Source organism: Denticeps clupeoides, chromosome 15 (assembly GCF_900700375.1).
Source record: "Denticeps clupeoides chromosome 15, fDenClu1.1, whole genome shotgun sequence".
Taxonomy (NCBI): Eukaryota; Metazoa; Chordata; class Actinopteri; order Clupeiformes; family Denticipitidae; genus Denticeps; species Denticeps clupeoides.
The window spans coordinates 19,612,748-19,631,243 of record NC_041721.1 but is presented as its reverse complement, the minus strand read 5'-3'; the positions used below and the strand labels follow the sequence as shown (position 1 = coordinate 19,631,243).

The following is an 18,496-nucleotide window of genomic DNA, read 5'->3' as shown; positions in this document are numbered from 1 at the left end:
TGACTGCAGAGGCTCCAGCCAGGAGAGAGTTACAGTAGTCGAGTTTGGAGATGACCATTGCCTGGACGAGGAGCTGCGTAGCCTGTTGTGAGAGAAAAGGCTGAATCTTGCGAATGTTGTAGAGAGTGAACCTGCAGGATCTGGAGATCGCAGCAACATGATGGTTCAAACTCAGTTTGTTATCTATCCAAACTCCAAGGCTTTTTGCAGATGCCGTGGGTGTTAACAATAGCGATCCAATTTGAATTGAAAGGTTTTGCTGAGGAGAATTGTTGCCCGGAAAGATCAGAATCTCGGTTTTGGATAGGTTGAGTTGGAGGTGTCGCTCAGACATCCATGCCGATATGTCTGAGAGGCATGCTCTCTTACCTGTTGTGTTTCATGATAAACATTATTTCAGTCCGTTTATTGCCTTTGTTGTCTTCATGGAAGCAATCAAGGCCGCAATGTTGCAAGCAATTAAATGTTTCATAATTCATCATGATACAGGCAATATAGGCAAAGATTTTGTTTCAAACCTTTATTTGACCAAAGAGGGCATGAAATGGTTGACCTCGGACCTCTGCATTTTCTAGTACAGGTAAAGACGTGTTGCACTGACGTGACATTGCCAAAAAGTGTTTAAATTCTGTTGCATGAGTTTACCACATAGAAAGATAGGAACACAGTAAGATACTTTTTTATCAAAAGGCCTCAATTGTCATACAATCAGTTTGTTCAGTTTCTCAGTTGTACTTCTTCAGTTTAATTCAGGGTGTGGGGTTTGTTGGGCCTTGACCCCTGCATTTATGACTGTTGCATCAATGCACATTTGTGAGATCCTGTCAACCTCTGCTCCTTCTTGATTAATTGAGTAAAATGTAAAAAAAATTTTACTTAAAAGTGTCTTTGTGAGGGACACTGCATTTATCCTTGCAGGTGGGGGTTAGGCACAGTAAGGGCTTTAGGGCTAGGAGATGGTTCGGGTGTGTTCAGGTTAAGTTTCCTCAAACAAGAACAACCCAGAGGAGACTCCACCACACTCACCTGCAGAGAGAAACACATTATACTTAAATCCACAGCATATAACAATATACTATTATCATCAACCATAACATTATAATCAATGTTCACTTCACCTGTTCTCCTTACAGTAGCACATAGTAACGGGTGGGATATGTTAGGCAAGAAAATAATATTTTATCCTTGACAAATAAAATAATTAGGATTTGAGTGACTTTCATAAGGACCAAAATGCAATGTCTAGACATCTGGGTCACAGCATCTCCAAAACTGCTACTCTTGTGAGTTGTCTTGACCACAACAAAGAAAGGGTAGTGTAGCAGCCAAGGCTCATTGTAATGAACTTTGGGAGACTGACCCATGTTGTTCTGCAAGGAAACCTCTTGCATTTGTTTGGATGTCACTGTTCAACACATAGTATGCACGGTCACTTAAATTATGCACACTCACTTTTTTATGCAACTTAGATATATCCTTCTGTGATTTATTTATTGCTGCTGCACTTTGTCTTCTATGTCTTCTATGTATCATGTTCTATGTTCTGTCTACGTGGGAGGGGTTTGCAAGTAAGAATTTCATTGTGCTCTGTACGCTGTACTTTGTACATATGACAAGAAACTTCAACCTCAACCTGTGACACATGCCACCTTCCTAAACATTGTTGCTAACCAAGTACACAACATCAGCAGGATATTTTGCCACATTACAAAAGTCCATGGAGGCACTACCTCACAACTCAGGACTTTGCTTCTGACTGGTCATAATGTTATGGCTGATATAATTGTAATATTACAACAATTTATAGATAATTTAAACTTATTTTAGTCTTTCTTCCATTATATTGATTTGTGGGGTGGGGCAAGTCAGTGAAACACCCACCTATTAACCAGAAGACCACAGATTACAGGTCTAAACCCATCTTACTACCATTTTGTCCCTAAGCACTTAACCCTGAGTGTCTCCAGGGGGACTGTCTGGTAACTGTCTGATGCTCTGGATAAGGGCATCTGAAAAAATCTTTAAATGTACATATGCTCCACAACAATCCTCAGTTTATCTGCCTACCTATCATTTTATAAGACAAATGTGATATTTGCTACATTAGACTTAGATTGGATGGTTTCACAAAATGGGTCTTGGCAAACATTTGACTCAAGACTCACCCGTCGCTGCTTGCGGGGTGTGCCAAATACATCTGAAATGTCATGACGTTTGCTCACTGGACTTCCTGTTTGGGTGAAAACTGGCTCCTCCCACACATTGTGATCCTGTGCTATACCACAATGCTCTCCAGTGTCCTCATGAGATTCCTCCATAGGTGACCAGCCATATGTTTGACTGAAAGCAATATCGTCCTGCAGAGATAGCTTAGTGGAGCTGCTTTCCTGGTGCTGGTCTCTCCATAAGGCTCGGACATGACTCTGGGATTTTGTGGTAGACTGACAAGGGGACTGATGCACGCTGACACCGTGAACTGGTCTGGAGGGAGTGTGCAAATGCTGACTGCTGCTGGGCTGGATCAGCAAATCTCCATTAGAGGAGACACATTTTTTTACCAGGCCAGCCAGCTTTGTCTGTCGCTTCTTCACAGACCATGTGATTGCTCTCTTCATGGCTGTGTCAGTGGCAATGACATACACCCGCTTTTGTCCCCGAGTCACTGCAGTGTAAACGTGTCTCCAGTCCTGAGCAGTGCCATCACCAAGGACGTACACAATGGTCTCAGCCTCAGAGCCCTGCCTCACACACACACACACACACACACACACAAAATATTCTGTTCAAATAGGAAGAGCTGGTATTTAAGTGAAATGTAATAGACTTAAGCTTAATTTTCCATAAACTTCATTAAGTTTAATTTGAGAGTTGCATAGGCAAAAATGTACTTGTTGACCTCGGCCCAAATTATGCAAAAGACACACAGTAGGGTGTGACATATTTGAGCAAATAAATGTCGAAATAAAGGCGGTGGGAATTCAGGCTTCCCACTCTTAAGTCAGACTTAAAATTCCCTGACTTTTCCATAAATTTCCCTGACAAAAAATGAATTTCCATGACATTTTAAGTGTTTATAGAATTGAAAATGGCATTTACATCATTTTTGTTGAAAATAGGCAGCTTGGTGTGTTGAATGGAACAAACCAAAACATCACCTCCATCTCTCACATCCTCTACATTCATGTTTTATCACTTTGAGCCAAATAACTCAAATATCTTAAAATTTTTGCCTGGGATGTAAATATTTTGCATTCTAGAATGTTGTGGGAGAGGAGAGGTTTGGAGCCTCAAACACAATCACTGGAAGTGTAAATATACATCAGATTTTGGCTACTGCACTATATTGTATTAACAAAATTCCTTGACTTGGCACCAAATTAAAGTGACGTAAAAGTGAAGTGTTTGTAATTGTGAAACACTGCAGCACAGCACAAGGTGACATAACGAAATGTGTCCTCTGCATTTAACCCATCGCCCTTAGTGAGTAGGGGGCAGCCTGCGGTTGTACATTGAGACATATTTCTCAAACCATGAACAGTAGCACCTTGCTATGAAACAAGCCATCTCCACATTGTCCTAGAGCCAATTCCTTGTCCAATTACCAGCCAATCAAAAAAAAAAGAAAAGGCCTATACAATAACCAATCAGAAAATAGCAGTATTGTATCTGGGCAAAATGCAACACAACAACCAATGACACAACAACCAAAAGGTATTCTGGTATTATTCACATTATTCTGCCTTACATTTACATTTACAGCATTTATCAGACGCCCTTATCCAGAGCGACTTACAATCAGTAGTTACAGGGACAGTCCCCATGGAGCAACTTAGGGTTAAGTGTCTTGCTCAGGGACACAATGGTAGTAAGTGGGATTTGAACCTGGGTCTTCTGGTTCATAGGCGAGTGTTTTATCCACTAGGCTACTACCATCTAGTGGCTCCTTTAGATGAAATCAGTGATGTTCTGAGTGTCTGTAGCCTAAACTTTTACAGCCTTCAGCCTGAGATAGTAAGTAGAATAGCCTATAAAGTACATCCAAAAGGTATTCACAGTGCATCAGTTTTTGCATATATTGTTATGGTACCGCTTTTTTCCAAAATAGATTAAATGCTTTGTTTCCTCAGTATTCTGCACACAACACCCAATGACAATGTGGGAAAAAAAGTTTACTTGAGGTTTTGAAAAATGAGAAATCACCTGTACAGCCTTTACTCAATACTTTGTTGATGCACCTTTGGCAGCAATTACAGCCTCAAGTCTTTTTGAATATGATGCCACAAGCATGGCACACCTATCCTTGGCCAGTTTAGCCCATTCCTCTTTGCAAAACCTTTCAAGCTTCATCAGGTTATATGCGTTAGTGCTGTGATGTGCTGTGATCACTTTCCGGATGCACTGTACATGCCTTTTTCATGTGTATTCTACACATTACATTGTAGTATACTGTAGTATTCTGTGGGGCATGGCGCTTTATTTCATTTCTGATATTAGCAGTCAGTGTGCTCATTTGTCAGTAATGTCAATTGATATATTTTATGTTTGCTATAGAAATATAAAAGGCACAATTTGGTAATACGTAATTGTTGAAAATTTACAGTTTAGGAAACTTTGTTTTTATAGTTATGTACAATTCAGAATTTGGTACTTTTGTGGCCAATTGTGCATAAAAATGGTTTATGGGGTGGTCTGAACAATGACAATCATGTAATTTTTTACTTTTATTCAAGTACAGTTTTAGATGGATACTTTTACTCGAGTAGAATTTAAGCAAAGTAAATGTGGTTGGTTGGTGGTAGTAGCCTAGTGGGTAACACACTCACCTATGAACCAGAAGACCCGGGTTCGAATCCCACTTACTACCATTGTGTCCCTGAGCAAGACACTTAACCCTAAGTTGCTCCAGGGAGACTGTCCCTGTAACTACTGATTGTAAGTCGCTCTGGATAAGGGCGCCTGATAAATGCTGTAAATGTAATGTAAATGTTCAAATCCCACTTGCTACCATTGTGTCCCTGAGCAAGTCACTTAACCCTAAGTTGCTCCAGAGGGGCTGTCCCTGTAACTACTGATTGTAAGTCGCTCTGGATAAGGGCGTCTGATAAATGCCGTAAATGTAAAGGTACTTTTACTTTATTAATTTTTTCACCTCTGCCTGGAACCTTCCAATTACGGGTCTGATCAATGGTATTTTAATAAACACATGCTTAATTTCTTATAGTGTATTACAGGGTGGATCACTTGTGAAACTGATCATAAAAAACATGCAGCCTGAAGACTGTAATTCAGATAGAAAAAAAAGACAGCAATTTATTGGAAGCTTTATAGTCTTTGTGTGTGTGTGCATGCATGCATGCATGTTACATGATGATTGTGTGGATTTACATGTCTCTTTAAATGTGTGTTAATTTACTCACCTGATATGTATGAATGGTTCTGGCCCAGGCGTGTCTCAGTCTGCACTCCCTCTGCAGTTCTCTGTAGTCCAAACATAACTCCCTGCCATCTTGGTCATCTAGTGTTAGGTAGCGCCTCTTTTTTCCTCGCTCATCCACCTCAGTCTTATCCTGCACTCACAGATGCATAGAACACGAACAATCAGCTTGGTTAATACCCAATCAAAGCACAAAAGAGATGCCTGCTATACGTTTCCGTTGGTAAATGAAAAAATAGCAAACCTCCTTGATGAAAAAGATTTCCCCGTTGCACAGGCGTTCTTTAGGGTCCTTTGCTGGGTTCTCATCTCTCTTTGCTGCATTGTCATGGTTCTGCTCCTTCAGTTCAGACAGTATAGACTGGCCTTTATCCAGTGGAGTAGTCTGGAAAACCGGCCTCTCACTTAAATAGCCGTTCCTGGTGCAGCAGACTTTGTCTTGCACGCAAAATAGCAGCCTTTTTTTGTGGTCACTGTGGAATAACCATAAATTTTTTTTTAGAAATTAATAAAAAGGAATGTTACTGCACAATAGCAACAGTGGGGATTGTAATCTGTCCTGTCCATAAATTCTCATTCTGTATGGATTGCATTAGATCATAATGCTTTCAATATTTTCCACACAGGACTTCAACAATGAAACAAATACAACAGGAACATGTTACTAAACAACAATATTTTCCTTATTTTAGACCCCTAAAATTAGTTAACTTTAAATCTGTACAATAAATAACTAAAAAGGTATTACTGGCTTTCATTTGCTCAAATGAACCACATACTGTTTAGGTCTACCTCATTCATGACTGAGATCGGTACGCTGTAGGGAATGGGATCAAAATATACATTTTGGAAATATTTATCCAAGTGAGATCACTGAATTATTAATTATGAATCCCTAGTATATATAGCTGGAAAAAAATTTATTTTGTTTTGGAAATGTACGCCCCATATAATCACATTATTCAGATAAATAAATATTTGAATGATTTTACATTAATAACTAGTTGATTTTCTTTAATCATTTCCTCATGCAATTCACTGCCAAAACAATAGCCTGTTTAATAATCTGGTAATGTTACTCACCCCCCCTACCGAATACTTGGTATTAGTAAACCCATCTGTTTTGATCAGGGCAATAACTTCACCTTGTGTTGTAACTAAGATGTACAATACGATTGAAAATGTTTTGAGTGTGGACCATATTTCATTATATTTTTAGAATTAGCAGCGGGCTAAATAAAAATGGATCACAGGCAGCAATTTGGACACCCCTGGAATAGAGCATAAATAGGCAAGGCACAGACCTGGTGAGGTGACCCGAGTAATGCTTGCAGCAAAGATGGTTGATCAGTTCACAGTGCCTCCTGAGTAAGAAAATAAATTAAAATTCAAATATTATTCAAATATTAAAATAAATATTGGTGTTCTGACACCTTCCTATCATGACCAGTGTATCACCAATTTGTGGTAGAGCTGTAAATCTTGGCCTGAATCGAGTCAAACTTGCTTGCATGGTAAATTATTGGTTAAAAAAAAAAAGGTTAGTTTTAGCATGTTTATAAATTTGTTTTACTTACTCTTTTAATAAAATGTTCATTTGATTTGTAATTCTCAGCAACCATAGTCAGGTGATTAATTTTAATTATCGCGATCACCAATCACTAAAATAAAAATCACGCAGTGTATCACACAGAAAAGATAGGTACTACAGACCAGAAGTTCTGGGTTTGCGAAACGCTCATTTACCAAACAAGATCAACCCGACCCCGCTAAAATTATTGAAATTAAGTAAACTGAAGTGAGACAGAGCAGCCAGTCTCAGTATAGTCATTTGGAAAACTTCAAGAGAATGTCAAATAAAATATTGTCACTTCAATGCATGTATTCACAATATAAATCGCATCATTTTATCTAATCGCACGATCTGACATCGCAATTGCGATTAGTTTCATAGTGAAACAAAATTCAAACAAAATTATTTACCTTCTGAAAGCCACAAACTGAGAGCATTTATCATCCTTCAGTCCAGGAGCAGCTTTCAGCAACTCTAGAATGGTCTGCTGAAGATCTGACAATAGCCAACCTGGTTATATTTATCTACTCAATACAATTGCATTATAAACAAATATAAATCATGAACATTACAAACACAAATAAAACAAAAATTGCACTATAAAATAACAATACCAATGCTTGAATTGTCTTTAAGCCGTACAAAGATGAAGCTCTTGCTCTCCTCTGGCATTTGGCTGGATCTACTGAAGTCCACAACAGCATCGAAGTCCAGATCACTGAACCGGCGCATCTGGCCCATCTCTGAGATTCTGTAATCCATAGTAATATTTTTTTGAATATTTGGATCTTCTATAGGTTCTCCTTCAAATCTGTATGGCAGGAGTGTCCAATCTGATACATTTTTCATTGGCCCGCAGCTAATTCTGAAAATATCATAAAATTTGGCCCACACATAAAATGTGTTGAACCATATTGTACTTCTTAATTTTAACACAAGGTGAATCTGTTTCTCTGAGCTAAAAGTGAGCAAAAATGACAAAGCAAAGAAACACAAAATAGCAAGTGAGTGCTAGCAAAGATTCTCCTCGCTAAATTAATTTTTTCCATTTTAATTCCATGTTTTCATTTATATGAATATTTATTCACCTAAAAACTACATGAATATGGAGTGGATGGGGAAAAAAGAACCTGTAATATGAAAAATCACATTTAATCACTGTTCAACAAAGTGCTCTTTGCTCTTGTAAATCATTTACATGTAAATAATAGGTGCATTTAATGCAAAGAACTATTTCACAATATTACACATTCTTATATTTGTAAAATAAAAGTGCTTCACATTTGACCTCAACATAAAAAGTATCAATTAAACAAAGCACTAAGAGTCGAATTTAGAATTTTCTGAGTACATCTGTGTTCCAATGAGCCCAGCCTTCGCATTTCGGAAATCATAGGGCCCTACATTCAGCATGGGGGTGAATAAGAGGATTAAACATGCTGTTATTTTGCTGCAAAATGAAAGTAATAGAAAAAAGAAAACCAACATGTTATTAATGCATGATAATGACTATTTATTTGGTGGTATGGGAGGTATATTGGCTGGATCTAACTTTTGCAGGGTCATGACCCCCCTAACCCTCCACAAATTACGCCTATGGACAACACTATAAAAATGTGCGACAATATCCCTCACCTTAAGTGGGTGGCCCAGCCATTCATATATTTATCTATATGTGGCCCTCATTCGAAAAAGTTTGGACAACCCTGTTCTAAAACATGACATTTATACACATTAAATATTCACTGACAAAAATTCTAAGAATGGTGAAATACATACAGTCCAGCATTCTTCACAATACGTTCAGACTCTGCACGGTGGTTGGTTCTCATCTCTATAGCCCAGCGTACTTGCCGCAGGCTCCGGAACAGGTCATCCAGCGTGTTGCCTGGTTCTATACTGGGCAGCTGCCTCACATCACCTAAACACACAGATAATACCTAACTGTTATATAATCCAAACAACATTCTCTCAAACACGTGCAAATGTGCAAATTAAACAGGAATTATACTTCTACATCAGATTGTTTACACTTTTATGCAGCATCACATACTTCTCTGTACAATAATGTGAGAGATTCTGAATTGGAGATAAGAATGTGCAAAATAAGCCTTGTGCCGTTTTCATACTAACCATCAGAGATGATTTTGAGGCCACAGAACAGTGTCTCCAAAGACTCTAACAGAAGTGTGTTACTGACTAATAATGTCTAATTCTGACTTATGACATATTTGTTTAGGGGCTGAAACAAACATCCTCATGTAAGGATGAAGTATTTTTGTAGCGCCTTCATGCCTCTGCATTGAATGGATAGCCAGAACTTGTAGCCACCGGGAAGCTAAAAATGAAACCTAAATCAGTGTCTCAAAGCAAACCAACATCCCACACATCAAAAGCCACACCAAATGTGATACATTTAGATGGCATCTCACCCAGTAGGATGAACTTGCGCAGCTGTGCATACTCTGTGAGAATGGAGAGGAGTGAGTGGAGAATCTGCACACACACCAGACTGCCCTCATCCACCACCAGCACCCGCACTTTACGAAACTTCCAGCGCTCCAACGCATCAGCGCTTTCCTTCTTAATGTTCATGAAACTGAAGAGGACCTACAGCAGAAAACGCAAAATACACTGCTAAAAAAATTAAAGGGACCACTTAAACACACAATACAACTCCAAGTCATTCATACTTCTGTGAAATCAAACTGTCCAGGATATGGAGGAGCACTGCCTGAGCCCTGAAAAATTACCTCATGCAGGTCACAAATGTGCATGTATCTGCATTTACATTTACATTTATGGCATTTATCAGACGCCCTTATCCAGAGCAACTTACAATCAGTATTTACAGGGACATTCCCCCCTGGAGCAACTTAGGGTTAAGTGTCTTGCTCAGGGACACAATGGTATTAAGTGGGGTTTGAACCTGTGACTCTGTAGTCTTCTGGTTCATAGGCAAGTGTGTTACCCACTAGGCTACTACCATCCCTGGTAGTCTGCACAAACAGACTTCATGTGGGTGGTACGAGGGCCCGTCACTGTGGGCCCAACACTGTGCAGCACGTTTGGCATTTGCCAGAGAACACCAAGATTGACACCGTGGAGAACATTCTGCTGCCTGCAACATCCTCTAGCATGACCGGTTTGGCAGTGGGTAAGTAATGATGTGGGGTTGCATTTCTTTGGGGGGCCGCATATGTGCTCACCAGTGGTATCCTGACTGCCATTAGGCACCAAGATGAGATCCTCAGACCTCTTGTGAGACCACTAGCTGCTGCGGTTGGCCCTGGGTCCCTCCTATTGCAAGACAATGCTAGACCTCATTTGGCTGGAGTGTGTCAGCAGTTCCTACAAGACGAGGGCATTGATGCTATGAACTGGCCCGCCCATTCCCCAGACCTGAATCCAATTGAGCACATCTGGGACATCATGTCTTGCTCCATCCACCAATGCTATGTTGCACCACAGGAGTTGGTGGATGCTTTAGTCCAGGTCTGGGAGGAGATCCGTGAGGAGACCATTCGCCACCTCATCAGGACCATGCCCAGGCATTGTAGGGAGATCATACAGGCACGTGGAGGACACAGACCCTACTGAGCCTCATTTTGACTTGTTTTAACGACATTACATAAAAGTTGGATCAGCATGTGTGTTTTTCCACTTTAATTTTGAGAATCATAACAATTGATAAAAATAATCATTACTATCATTACTATATTCAAGAATTCTTTTTTAGCTTCTTTTTCCATTAGGGGTCTTGTCCATACAAAGTTTTACTCCAGATGTCCTTCCTGGCGATACCCTCACGATTTACCCGGGTTTGGGACCGGAACCAAAAAATACACAGTGATGCTCGAATGGATGGCAATTTTCATAACAGTAAAGATGGTGTTGCAGAACATGAAATGAATGCACGATTTTATGTGAATTATATGTGGTATAGATGCTGTGTGTTTGGTGCAAAGTACCTGATGCATGGTGTAGGCCATGAACTTGGTTCTCTTAGCCAGCAGCCTTGCTGCTCTGCCAGTGGGTGCAGTGAGGAGGACGTCCTCCTCCTTCACATACATCTTATCTCCTTTCTCTCCATTTTCCACCCAAAATGGCTCCAGCAGATCGACCTGAGACTTGCCCGAGGGATCGGGCTGCAAGTGGTCATCACTGTTTTGGAAATCGCGGCATGCATGAAGCACTTCTTGACGCTCCTGTATTTGTTGGTATACAGCAGCACGGAACACCTCACTCACCACCATTGTCTTGCCACAGCCACCTTTCCCACTGATCACAGTGACTGGATTGGCACAGATCATCTCTGCAGCACGTACCTGGTCAGGGTCCAGCTCCACTCCCTCAGGCTGATTCTCTGGATTGGACACCACATTGCTTTGAGTGAACTCTTGTATTGTGGAGGAGGTATCAGGCTCTTCAATGTGACCTTGGGCGTTTCTACTGGGCATTCCTGTTTCTACTGGGCTAACAGTGTTGTGCCTGCAAGCTCCACTTGTGTCATTGACCTGTCCTACGTATGTTAAAGAGCCCTCCCGACTGGTTCTGGCAATCAGTCTTTTGATCTGTGCATCACGCAGTACTTTGGAAACGTCCAGCTGGATATGCCAGGCATCTTGCTGAACAAGCGTCTGTAGGCAGTCAGCGATGCCAGTCTCATAGTGATGAAAGTTCCACAGCGCCAATTTCTCTTGTTCCCTCAAAACCACACGCTGTTCCTGCAGGAATTTTATAGCCTCCCTCACAGACAGTTCATCTAGCTGCTTCTCCAAACCCTGGACCAGGACAGCAAGCTCTACATAGGTGCCACCAGTGCGGTGACATTTCTGCTTCAAACTATCATAAACCAAGAGAGCAGAGCAATGCAGGGTGGAAAACTTATTAAACAATCCACAATCCCTTAAGGCTTCCACCTTCGCCTCACATCTGATCAGCTTTAGCCTTCTGTATAATATCTGGAGAATGAGAAAAAGAAGAAAGGTTCCATTAATACAAAAGGGGTGAAAAGCACTTATGAATTTAATTTATTGTGTCAAGTCTTTAACATATTAGACAAAGTCTCCCCAACTTACACAGTTGAAGCCCAGCATCCAGGCATCACTCCTGATTACCTCTTCTAGGCTGGCCAGTAAGCCACAGTCTTCTTGTTCGGTCAAAGAAGTAGAAGCTGCAGATGGAGCTGGACTGGCCCACAGTGAGAAAGGCTGGGTTGAAGTTTCTGTAGGTTTACATCCCTGCACTGTAACACAGAGGCCCTTCTGCAACTTCTGCCATTTTCCCTTGCCCAAGAGCTGGGTAAACTGTCTGGGCAGCAGGGTGGGGAGATATTTCATGACCAGTGGGTACCGAACAGCAGCCTGAACACTCACACCTGCCGCTGGGAGAACAGATAATACAAATTAACCCTTTATAAAAATTGTACAGGCAAGACATACAAAATGTGAAGTGTTTACTCAGCCCTTACTAATGACATAACTTCCACATAAGTTCCACCACAAAACAAACTTTGGTCCCTGGAAGGAAGATTATAATAAAATGCTCTCCCATTTTTGTTTGGTAAAATCCTTACTATAATGTAATTATAATTTGACTATCAGACAGAGGTGAACTTACACGATTCAAAGACACAGCATTTTATTTGAGTGGCCACAGCTTTGTGTTCCTTCAGGAGCCCAAATTCCTCCAGGATGTCTGGTAGACTGCAAGGACTGATTTCTCTCTCCTCAGGTAGCCAGTCCATTAACTGCTGAACAAATGGGGGTGGAACTGTACATCGTGCAAGGAACAGTGACACAAGAGAGCGGCCATCTGAGCCCAGGTTGTCTCGCAGCTTGTATGCTGGAGAGCCCTGGAGGACAAAGGTCCCACTTCGCAAACGTTTGACCTTGCAAGTGACTTCCCACCATGGGTCTGTGAGCACAAAGCGACCCTCCACACAGCACTCACTCCCTGAGGTTAAGTCCTGGAATAACACTGGCAAAAGGAGAGGGGCAAAGATAATTACCACAATCTGGAACCAAAATCATTACTCAGCAACATACTGCTCATAGATCACAATAAAACTATTCATGCCTGATATTCTCCATTAAGAATAAAACTACACAGGGGAGTTCAGGTCACTTGTAAATGGAGATAAAGTCTTTTGTGTATTGGGTGCATTACAACCCCCAGCAGAGACTTTAGTGCCAACCACATTTTATATTGATTAAGACTGATGATAGAAGCCTGCTGATAGAAGCTCCTCCTGAGCCACACAACTCCTATAGCATTTGCTTGATTTCAGCAGGTTATTAACAGATAGTTACTGATCATTACTGATGATCTAATGATCCTGATTGCTCTGATACTGCATCTCCTGGTGTAGATTTCCTAGAGGAAGGTAAGTTATGTGCAGGAATGACAGGAAATAAATTTCATGCATCCCCCCACAATTGTATACTAGATGTCATATTCAGCATGCGGCAATACCGCCGGCACATTTGGATGGGGTTCCAAGCTCATTTAATCATGCTTCTCTGTGAAGATGCCAGACCTTTGCGCCATGCATGGGTGCAAATATTAAGTGAACGAAGAATTGATGCATAACGTTTCATAAGATTTTATCAGCGTGTTAAATTTTGTGTTTAATAAATAATGTTATTCATGTTACAGACCAGAACCGCTGTCTTTTCACCCCCAGCCCATAGTGTTCTGACACCTGTATATATTGCATAGTTAGTTCATGGATGTTCACCTTAAAATATAAAAATATAGTATAAAAAATACATGTCTGAATGTACAGAATGTATAGATTCTGTATAGAATGTATATTCAGAATTTGACAGACATTCATAGGACTTAGAGTTGGATTTTCTGTAATTCACAAACAATATTAACATAATTCATTAGCCCTAATAATCTATTTTTTGGCATTTTCGCAATTTATTAGCTGCAGCAATTGAAAAACCAACGTGTGTGTGTGTCTTTGTAAAAGTGGAGATTTCTAGGTTTTTGTTTAATGAGAAAAAAAATCTAGCAAAGATAAGTGAATGAAAAAATAACTATGCAGATTACATGAACATGTATTCATTGAACTATCAATGCTCGGTCGTAAATACATGTCTGACATTTCAAACGAACCAAGAAAATAAAAATCGCTTCTCAAATATTCCGGTTTATGGTGCTTTAATTCTGTATTGGCCCTATGACTTTGCTTTACTTTACTTTACTTTATTTAGCAGACGCTTTTATCCAAAGCGACTTACAAGAGGAAGACACCAGCAATTCTCGTTCGATTTCTATAGAATATTGAGTTTACAAACTAAGAGCCCTGATAAGGCTTAGACTTGTCAGTGAAGAGCATGCTCAGAGATTGTTAGGTGCTAGACTAAGAAAAATGATAATGTATTTATACATTATACGTTCGATCGTTTAAACGATCATTTAAAATGAGCGCCACCCCGTCCCAAGATGGCGGCTATCTGGACTCATTCGCTGCCATAGTGAACCTATTCAGCGTGACATCTTGTGTATATGTCTATGGACGGGAGTACTTTCTGAAATTGACGAATCTGCTACCGGTAAAAAAAAAAAAAAGGCGCAGCACCGTCTCACTCTCACCTGCTCTGTATGGTGCCCTGGCGGACTGGAAGACGTGTCCGCCTGAAGACATACTCTCCATCTCCCCTATGTCCAAAAACTCCGGCTGCTCTTCCTCCTCCTCTTCTTCGTCCTCATCGTCCGAGTCTTTGCTTTTCGGTAAATGTTCTTTGGTTGGTAAAATATATCCTGTTAAAACAGCGTCACTGCGGAGCGAAGCTGCTAACATATCCGGAGCGAGTATCGTACTTTATGTAATGCCTTTACATGAAGTACATAAAGAGCCTTTCCCTCTTTATGTTTTGCAGGAAAACGTGAAACGGAAGTTTTTCAAAAGGGAAAAAGAAGAGCCCACTTCCGACTGTGACGTCATATAGAGACGCTGACGCTCTCGTGGGTTTTAGATTAGGTTGTGTGTTTTAAAATGGTGTGTGTGTCGTTTTTATCAAATACCAAAAAAATTGCACTGAAACTTTTCAAAATGTATTTATAGTATTTTCAGTCTAAAATTAACAAAGAAGGATCCAAAGATTCAGGACTTGAATATAGAAATTGGACTTTATTTCTGAATCTTTATTTCCTTTATATGTATAAACTTCTTCTTCGATCATGCATTGATAAAGTTTACATGTGTCTCTGTTTAATGAAGAAAAACAGATGATACATGTGAATCATTTTGACTTTGGTTCAACTAAGCTAAACACATTACTAGGATTTCAGTTAAACCTGCTAAAGACATTTAAGACATGGGGCAGTGGTGGCCTTGTGGGTAAGGAAACAGAGTCGTAATCAGAACGTTGTCTGTTCAAATCCCGAACTGCCAAGGTGGCACTGAGCAAAGGAGATGGGTTAAAAGCAGAGGACACATTCCATTGTCTGCACTGTGTGCTGTGTTTCACAATGACAATCACTTCACTTTCACATTACTCAAGTTAAACTGCATCATCATAACTCAGCTGGGGTTCTGCGACGTGATCTTATACGGTGGATTTTTCCACCACACGCCCACCTGAACAATTAGTAATGTACCTATACTGCAGTAATGACAACACTCTTCCTTCACTCCCTTTTTCTTGTTGTTCCTTGTGTCCAGAGAGGGTCTAAGTATAAGGTGTGTTGTCTGTATTGGCTATACAAAAATAAAGGGTGGTTGTTACTGTTCTATAAGTTTTAAAAAAATCTAAATACAACCTCTGCTACATTTGTCCCATTTTTGGGAACCTTTATTGAGGAAAATATTCTGAGCTAAAATAATGAGAATGGCAAAACTTTTTCAAGTTCAGTCAATGGGCAGGAAAGTCCAATATTTCTGTAACAACACTCTTCAGAACAGAATAAACACAGTAGACAAAACTTTTAGTGCTGTAATGATAAGATAAGATAAGATCAACCTTTATTAGTCCCACAAGTGGGAAATTGCATTTGTCACAGCAGAAAGTTGATAGAAACAAAGGTAATAACAGCAAAAAATAAATATGTATTTATCTACAAATGTATAATAGGTACACCTGTACAATTGGTAACTACCGTGGTGTATTTGATGTGTGTATTTGCATGCCAGTGTGTGTTTGTTTGTTTGTGTGTGTGTGTGTGTGTGGCAAACTGTGAGGTCTTTGTTGTAGAGTCTGACAGCGGTTGGAAGAAAAGACCTTCTGAACCTCTCCTTCCCACATCGTGGGTGCAGCAGCCTGCCACTGAAGGAGCTGCTCAGTGCTGTCAGAGTTTCCTGCATGGGGTGGGAGATGTTTTCCAAAAGGATGACAGCTTAGCCACCATTCTCCTGTCACTCACCACCTCCACTGGGTCCAGTGGGCATCCTAGAACAGAGCTGGCCCTCCGGATCAGCCTGTTCAGTCTCTTTCTGTCCCCAGCGGAGATGCTGCTGCCCCAGCAGACCACACCATAAAAGATGGCTGATGCCACTACAGAGTCATAAGAAGTCTTCAGGAGTGGCCCCTCTACTCCAAAAGATCTGAGCCTCCACAGCAGGTACAGCCTGTCCAGTCCAGTTTGTTGATCAGATGAACCCCAAGGAAGCAGTTGGTGAAGTCTGCAGAAGACAACCCTGTCTGACATACAGCCCTGAGTTCTCACATACTGGGGTCAGTTAGTGAGGTAGTCCAGGATCCATGTAGGTAGGTGATGGTTCACTCCTGTGTACTCCAGCTTGTCCCTCATGATTGTGGGTAGGGTGGTGTTGATAGCACTGGAGAAATCAAAGAACATGATTCTCACAGTGCTGATAGCGGTCTCCAGGTAAGAGAGGATATGACGTAAAGTGAAAGTAAAGTGATTGTCATTGACACAGCAGCACAGCACAAGGTGAAACCTTGGCGGCTCGGGATTCCGGCAACCTTATGATTACGGGGCCGCTTCTTTAACCACTAGGCCACCACTGCCCCGATAGCATCATCCACTCCAATGCCAAACTGTGTAAGCAAACTGAAGTGGATCCAGTGATGAGCTCACCATGGGCCAAAGCTGCGCCAGGATCAGCCGCTCCAAGGTCTTCATCAGGTGGTATGTCAGAGCCACAGGCCTGTAGTCGTTGAGGTCCTTGGGATGTGGAGTTTTTGGCACTGGTACAACACAAGAGGTTTTCCAGAGCTGTGGTACTCTCCCCAGCTTCAAGCTCAGGTTAAATATGTGCACCAACACCCCACACAGCTGATCTGCTCAGGAACTGACAAGCCTTGAGCTGTTTCCATCTGGACCCCCTTAGTAGTGATTAAAATATACTTTATGTCAAAAATGATTGATGACATATCGGCATAAGGAAAAAGCGCGTGATTTATGACCACCTACCCTTCTACCTTCTCCCCTTCTCCACCGGACACCCAGCGCGTAATTTATGACCTCCTTCCCTCTCCCCTCTCTCACCCTTGGACACCCAGCGCATCCTCTCACATTCTTAGATGTCATATAATCACTTAGACAAGCTTTTAAAAAAACAGATGTCTTATCACTTGTTTACAAACTCTGGCTATTGTGAAGGAGGTCATAAACCGGTATACCTCTACTTTTAAAACAGAAACCTTATTTTTAAGTGTATGGTTTTACTCAACCTACTGTTTCAGTGTTTAACACGTTTAAACACAATACTTACACAAACTTATTTTAAAAATACAAACGCATACGCTATTCATATACTGACTGAATATGGTAGAATACCATTTTGTATGTAGGAAGCATCACAGCACCTTCTGGCCCCACTCTATCGCTCTCTCCCTTGTGTCGCATTACAGATGTCATATACACTTAGACTAACTTTTAAAACAGATGTCTTATCACTTGTTTACAACTATGGCCATTGCTGATGGCTTATGACCCCATTTCTCCCAACGCCATCCCTTTCCCCACTTCCCTTCCTGGTTTCATCTCACATTCATCCCCGACACCTTGCAGAGTCTCATATTGACACACACACACACACACACACTTAGACTATTTTAAAACCATATTTTAATGATATATGGTTTAAAAGGATTTCTAGTTAAAGAAAAACCCGTTTAAACACAATACTTATTTTAAATATACAACACATTCAGTCGTTTTTCCAAAAGATACATCACACAATGGTATGTAGGAGGCATCACATCACTGGCACGCACACACACACACACACACAGACTTTTTCTTTTTCTTGCTAAAATAAAACTAATCATAACACTGTTTTATGAACAAACCTTTCTCACAGAAACGTTAACAAACTATAATTTCTATTTAATTGAACCACACACAGACTTCTGTTTATCAAACTGATATATTTATGAACATGAAAAAACTTCTGAAATCCTACTTTAAAACGTTGAAAACCACTATTCTTTTTAATCATGTTTTTTTTTTTTTTTTTTTTCCACTTTGGATTATGTAATGATAATATTGAAAAATATACCTACACA

General features: G+C 40.6%; 1 protein-coding gene across 7 annotated transcripts; it reads right to left on the bottom strand.

The window, feature by feature from the left end:
- Positions 1–495: 495 nt before the first annotated feature.
- helb (helicase (DNA) B) lies at positions 496–14,951 on the bottom strand. Of its 7 annotated transcripts, XM_028955442.1 has the most exons (14): positions 14,616–14,951; positions 12,630–12,989; positions 12,089–12,393; positions 11,336–11,971; positions 10,979–11,215; positions 9,440–9,617; positions 8,787–8,928; positions 7,622–7,758; positions 7,418–7,517; positions 6,739–6,798; positions 5,679–5,907; positions 5,418–5,567; positions 2,166–2,738; positions 496–1,026 (listed from the first exon to the last, which is right to left on the bottom strand). In XM_028955442.1, the coding sequence occupies exons 1-14, from the start codon at positions 14,821–14,823 to the stop codon at positions 907–909; spliced, it is 3,435 nt and encodes a 1,144-aa protein (XP_028811275.1). In that variant the 5' UTR covers positions 14,824–14,951; the 3' UTR covers positions 496–906. The 7 variants fall into 7 exon arrangements, with proteins under 7 accessions (XP_028811275.1, XP_028811272.1, XP_028811274.1 ...); XM_028955439.1 differs by having other exon boundaries at positions 10,979–11,971; XM_028955441.1 differs by having other exon boundaries at positions 7,418–7,502; positions 10,979–11,971.
- Positions 14,952–18,496: the final 3,545 nt, after the last annotated feature.

What these genes read in the sequence shown, in the direction of transcription:
- helb (XM_028955439.1), bottom strand. Translation starts at nt 14,823, where the DNA reads ATGTTAGCAGCTTCGCTCCGCAGTGACGCTGTTTTAACAGGATATATT. An exon ending in TGGCCTACACCATGCATCAG is followed by an intron (nt 9,618 to 10,978) that starts GTACTTTGCACC and finishes TTTCTGCTGTAG; the next exon opens with GTCCTCTTCAGTTTCATGAA. An exon ending in AAATCTTTTTCATCAAGGAG is followed by an intron (nt 5,568 to 5,678) that starts GTTTGCTATTTT and finishes CTGTGAGTGCAG; the next exon opens with GATAAGACTGAGGTGGATGA.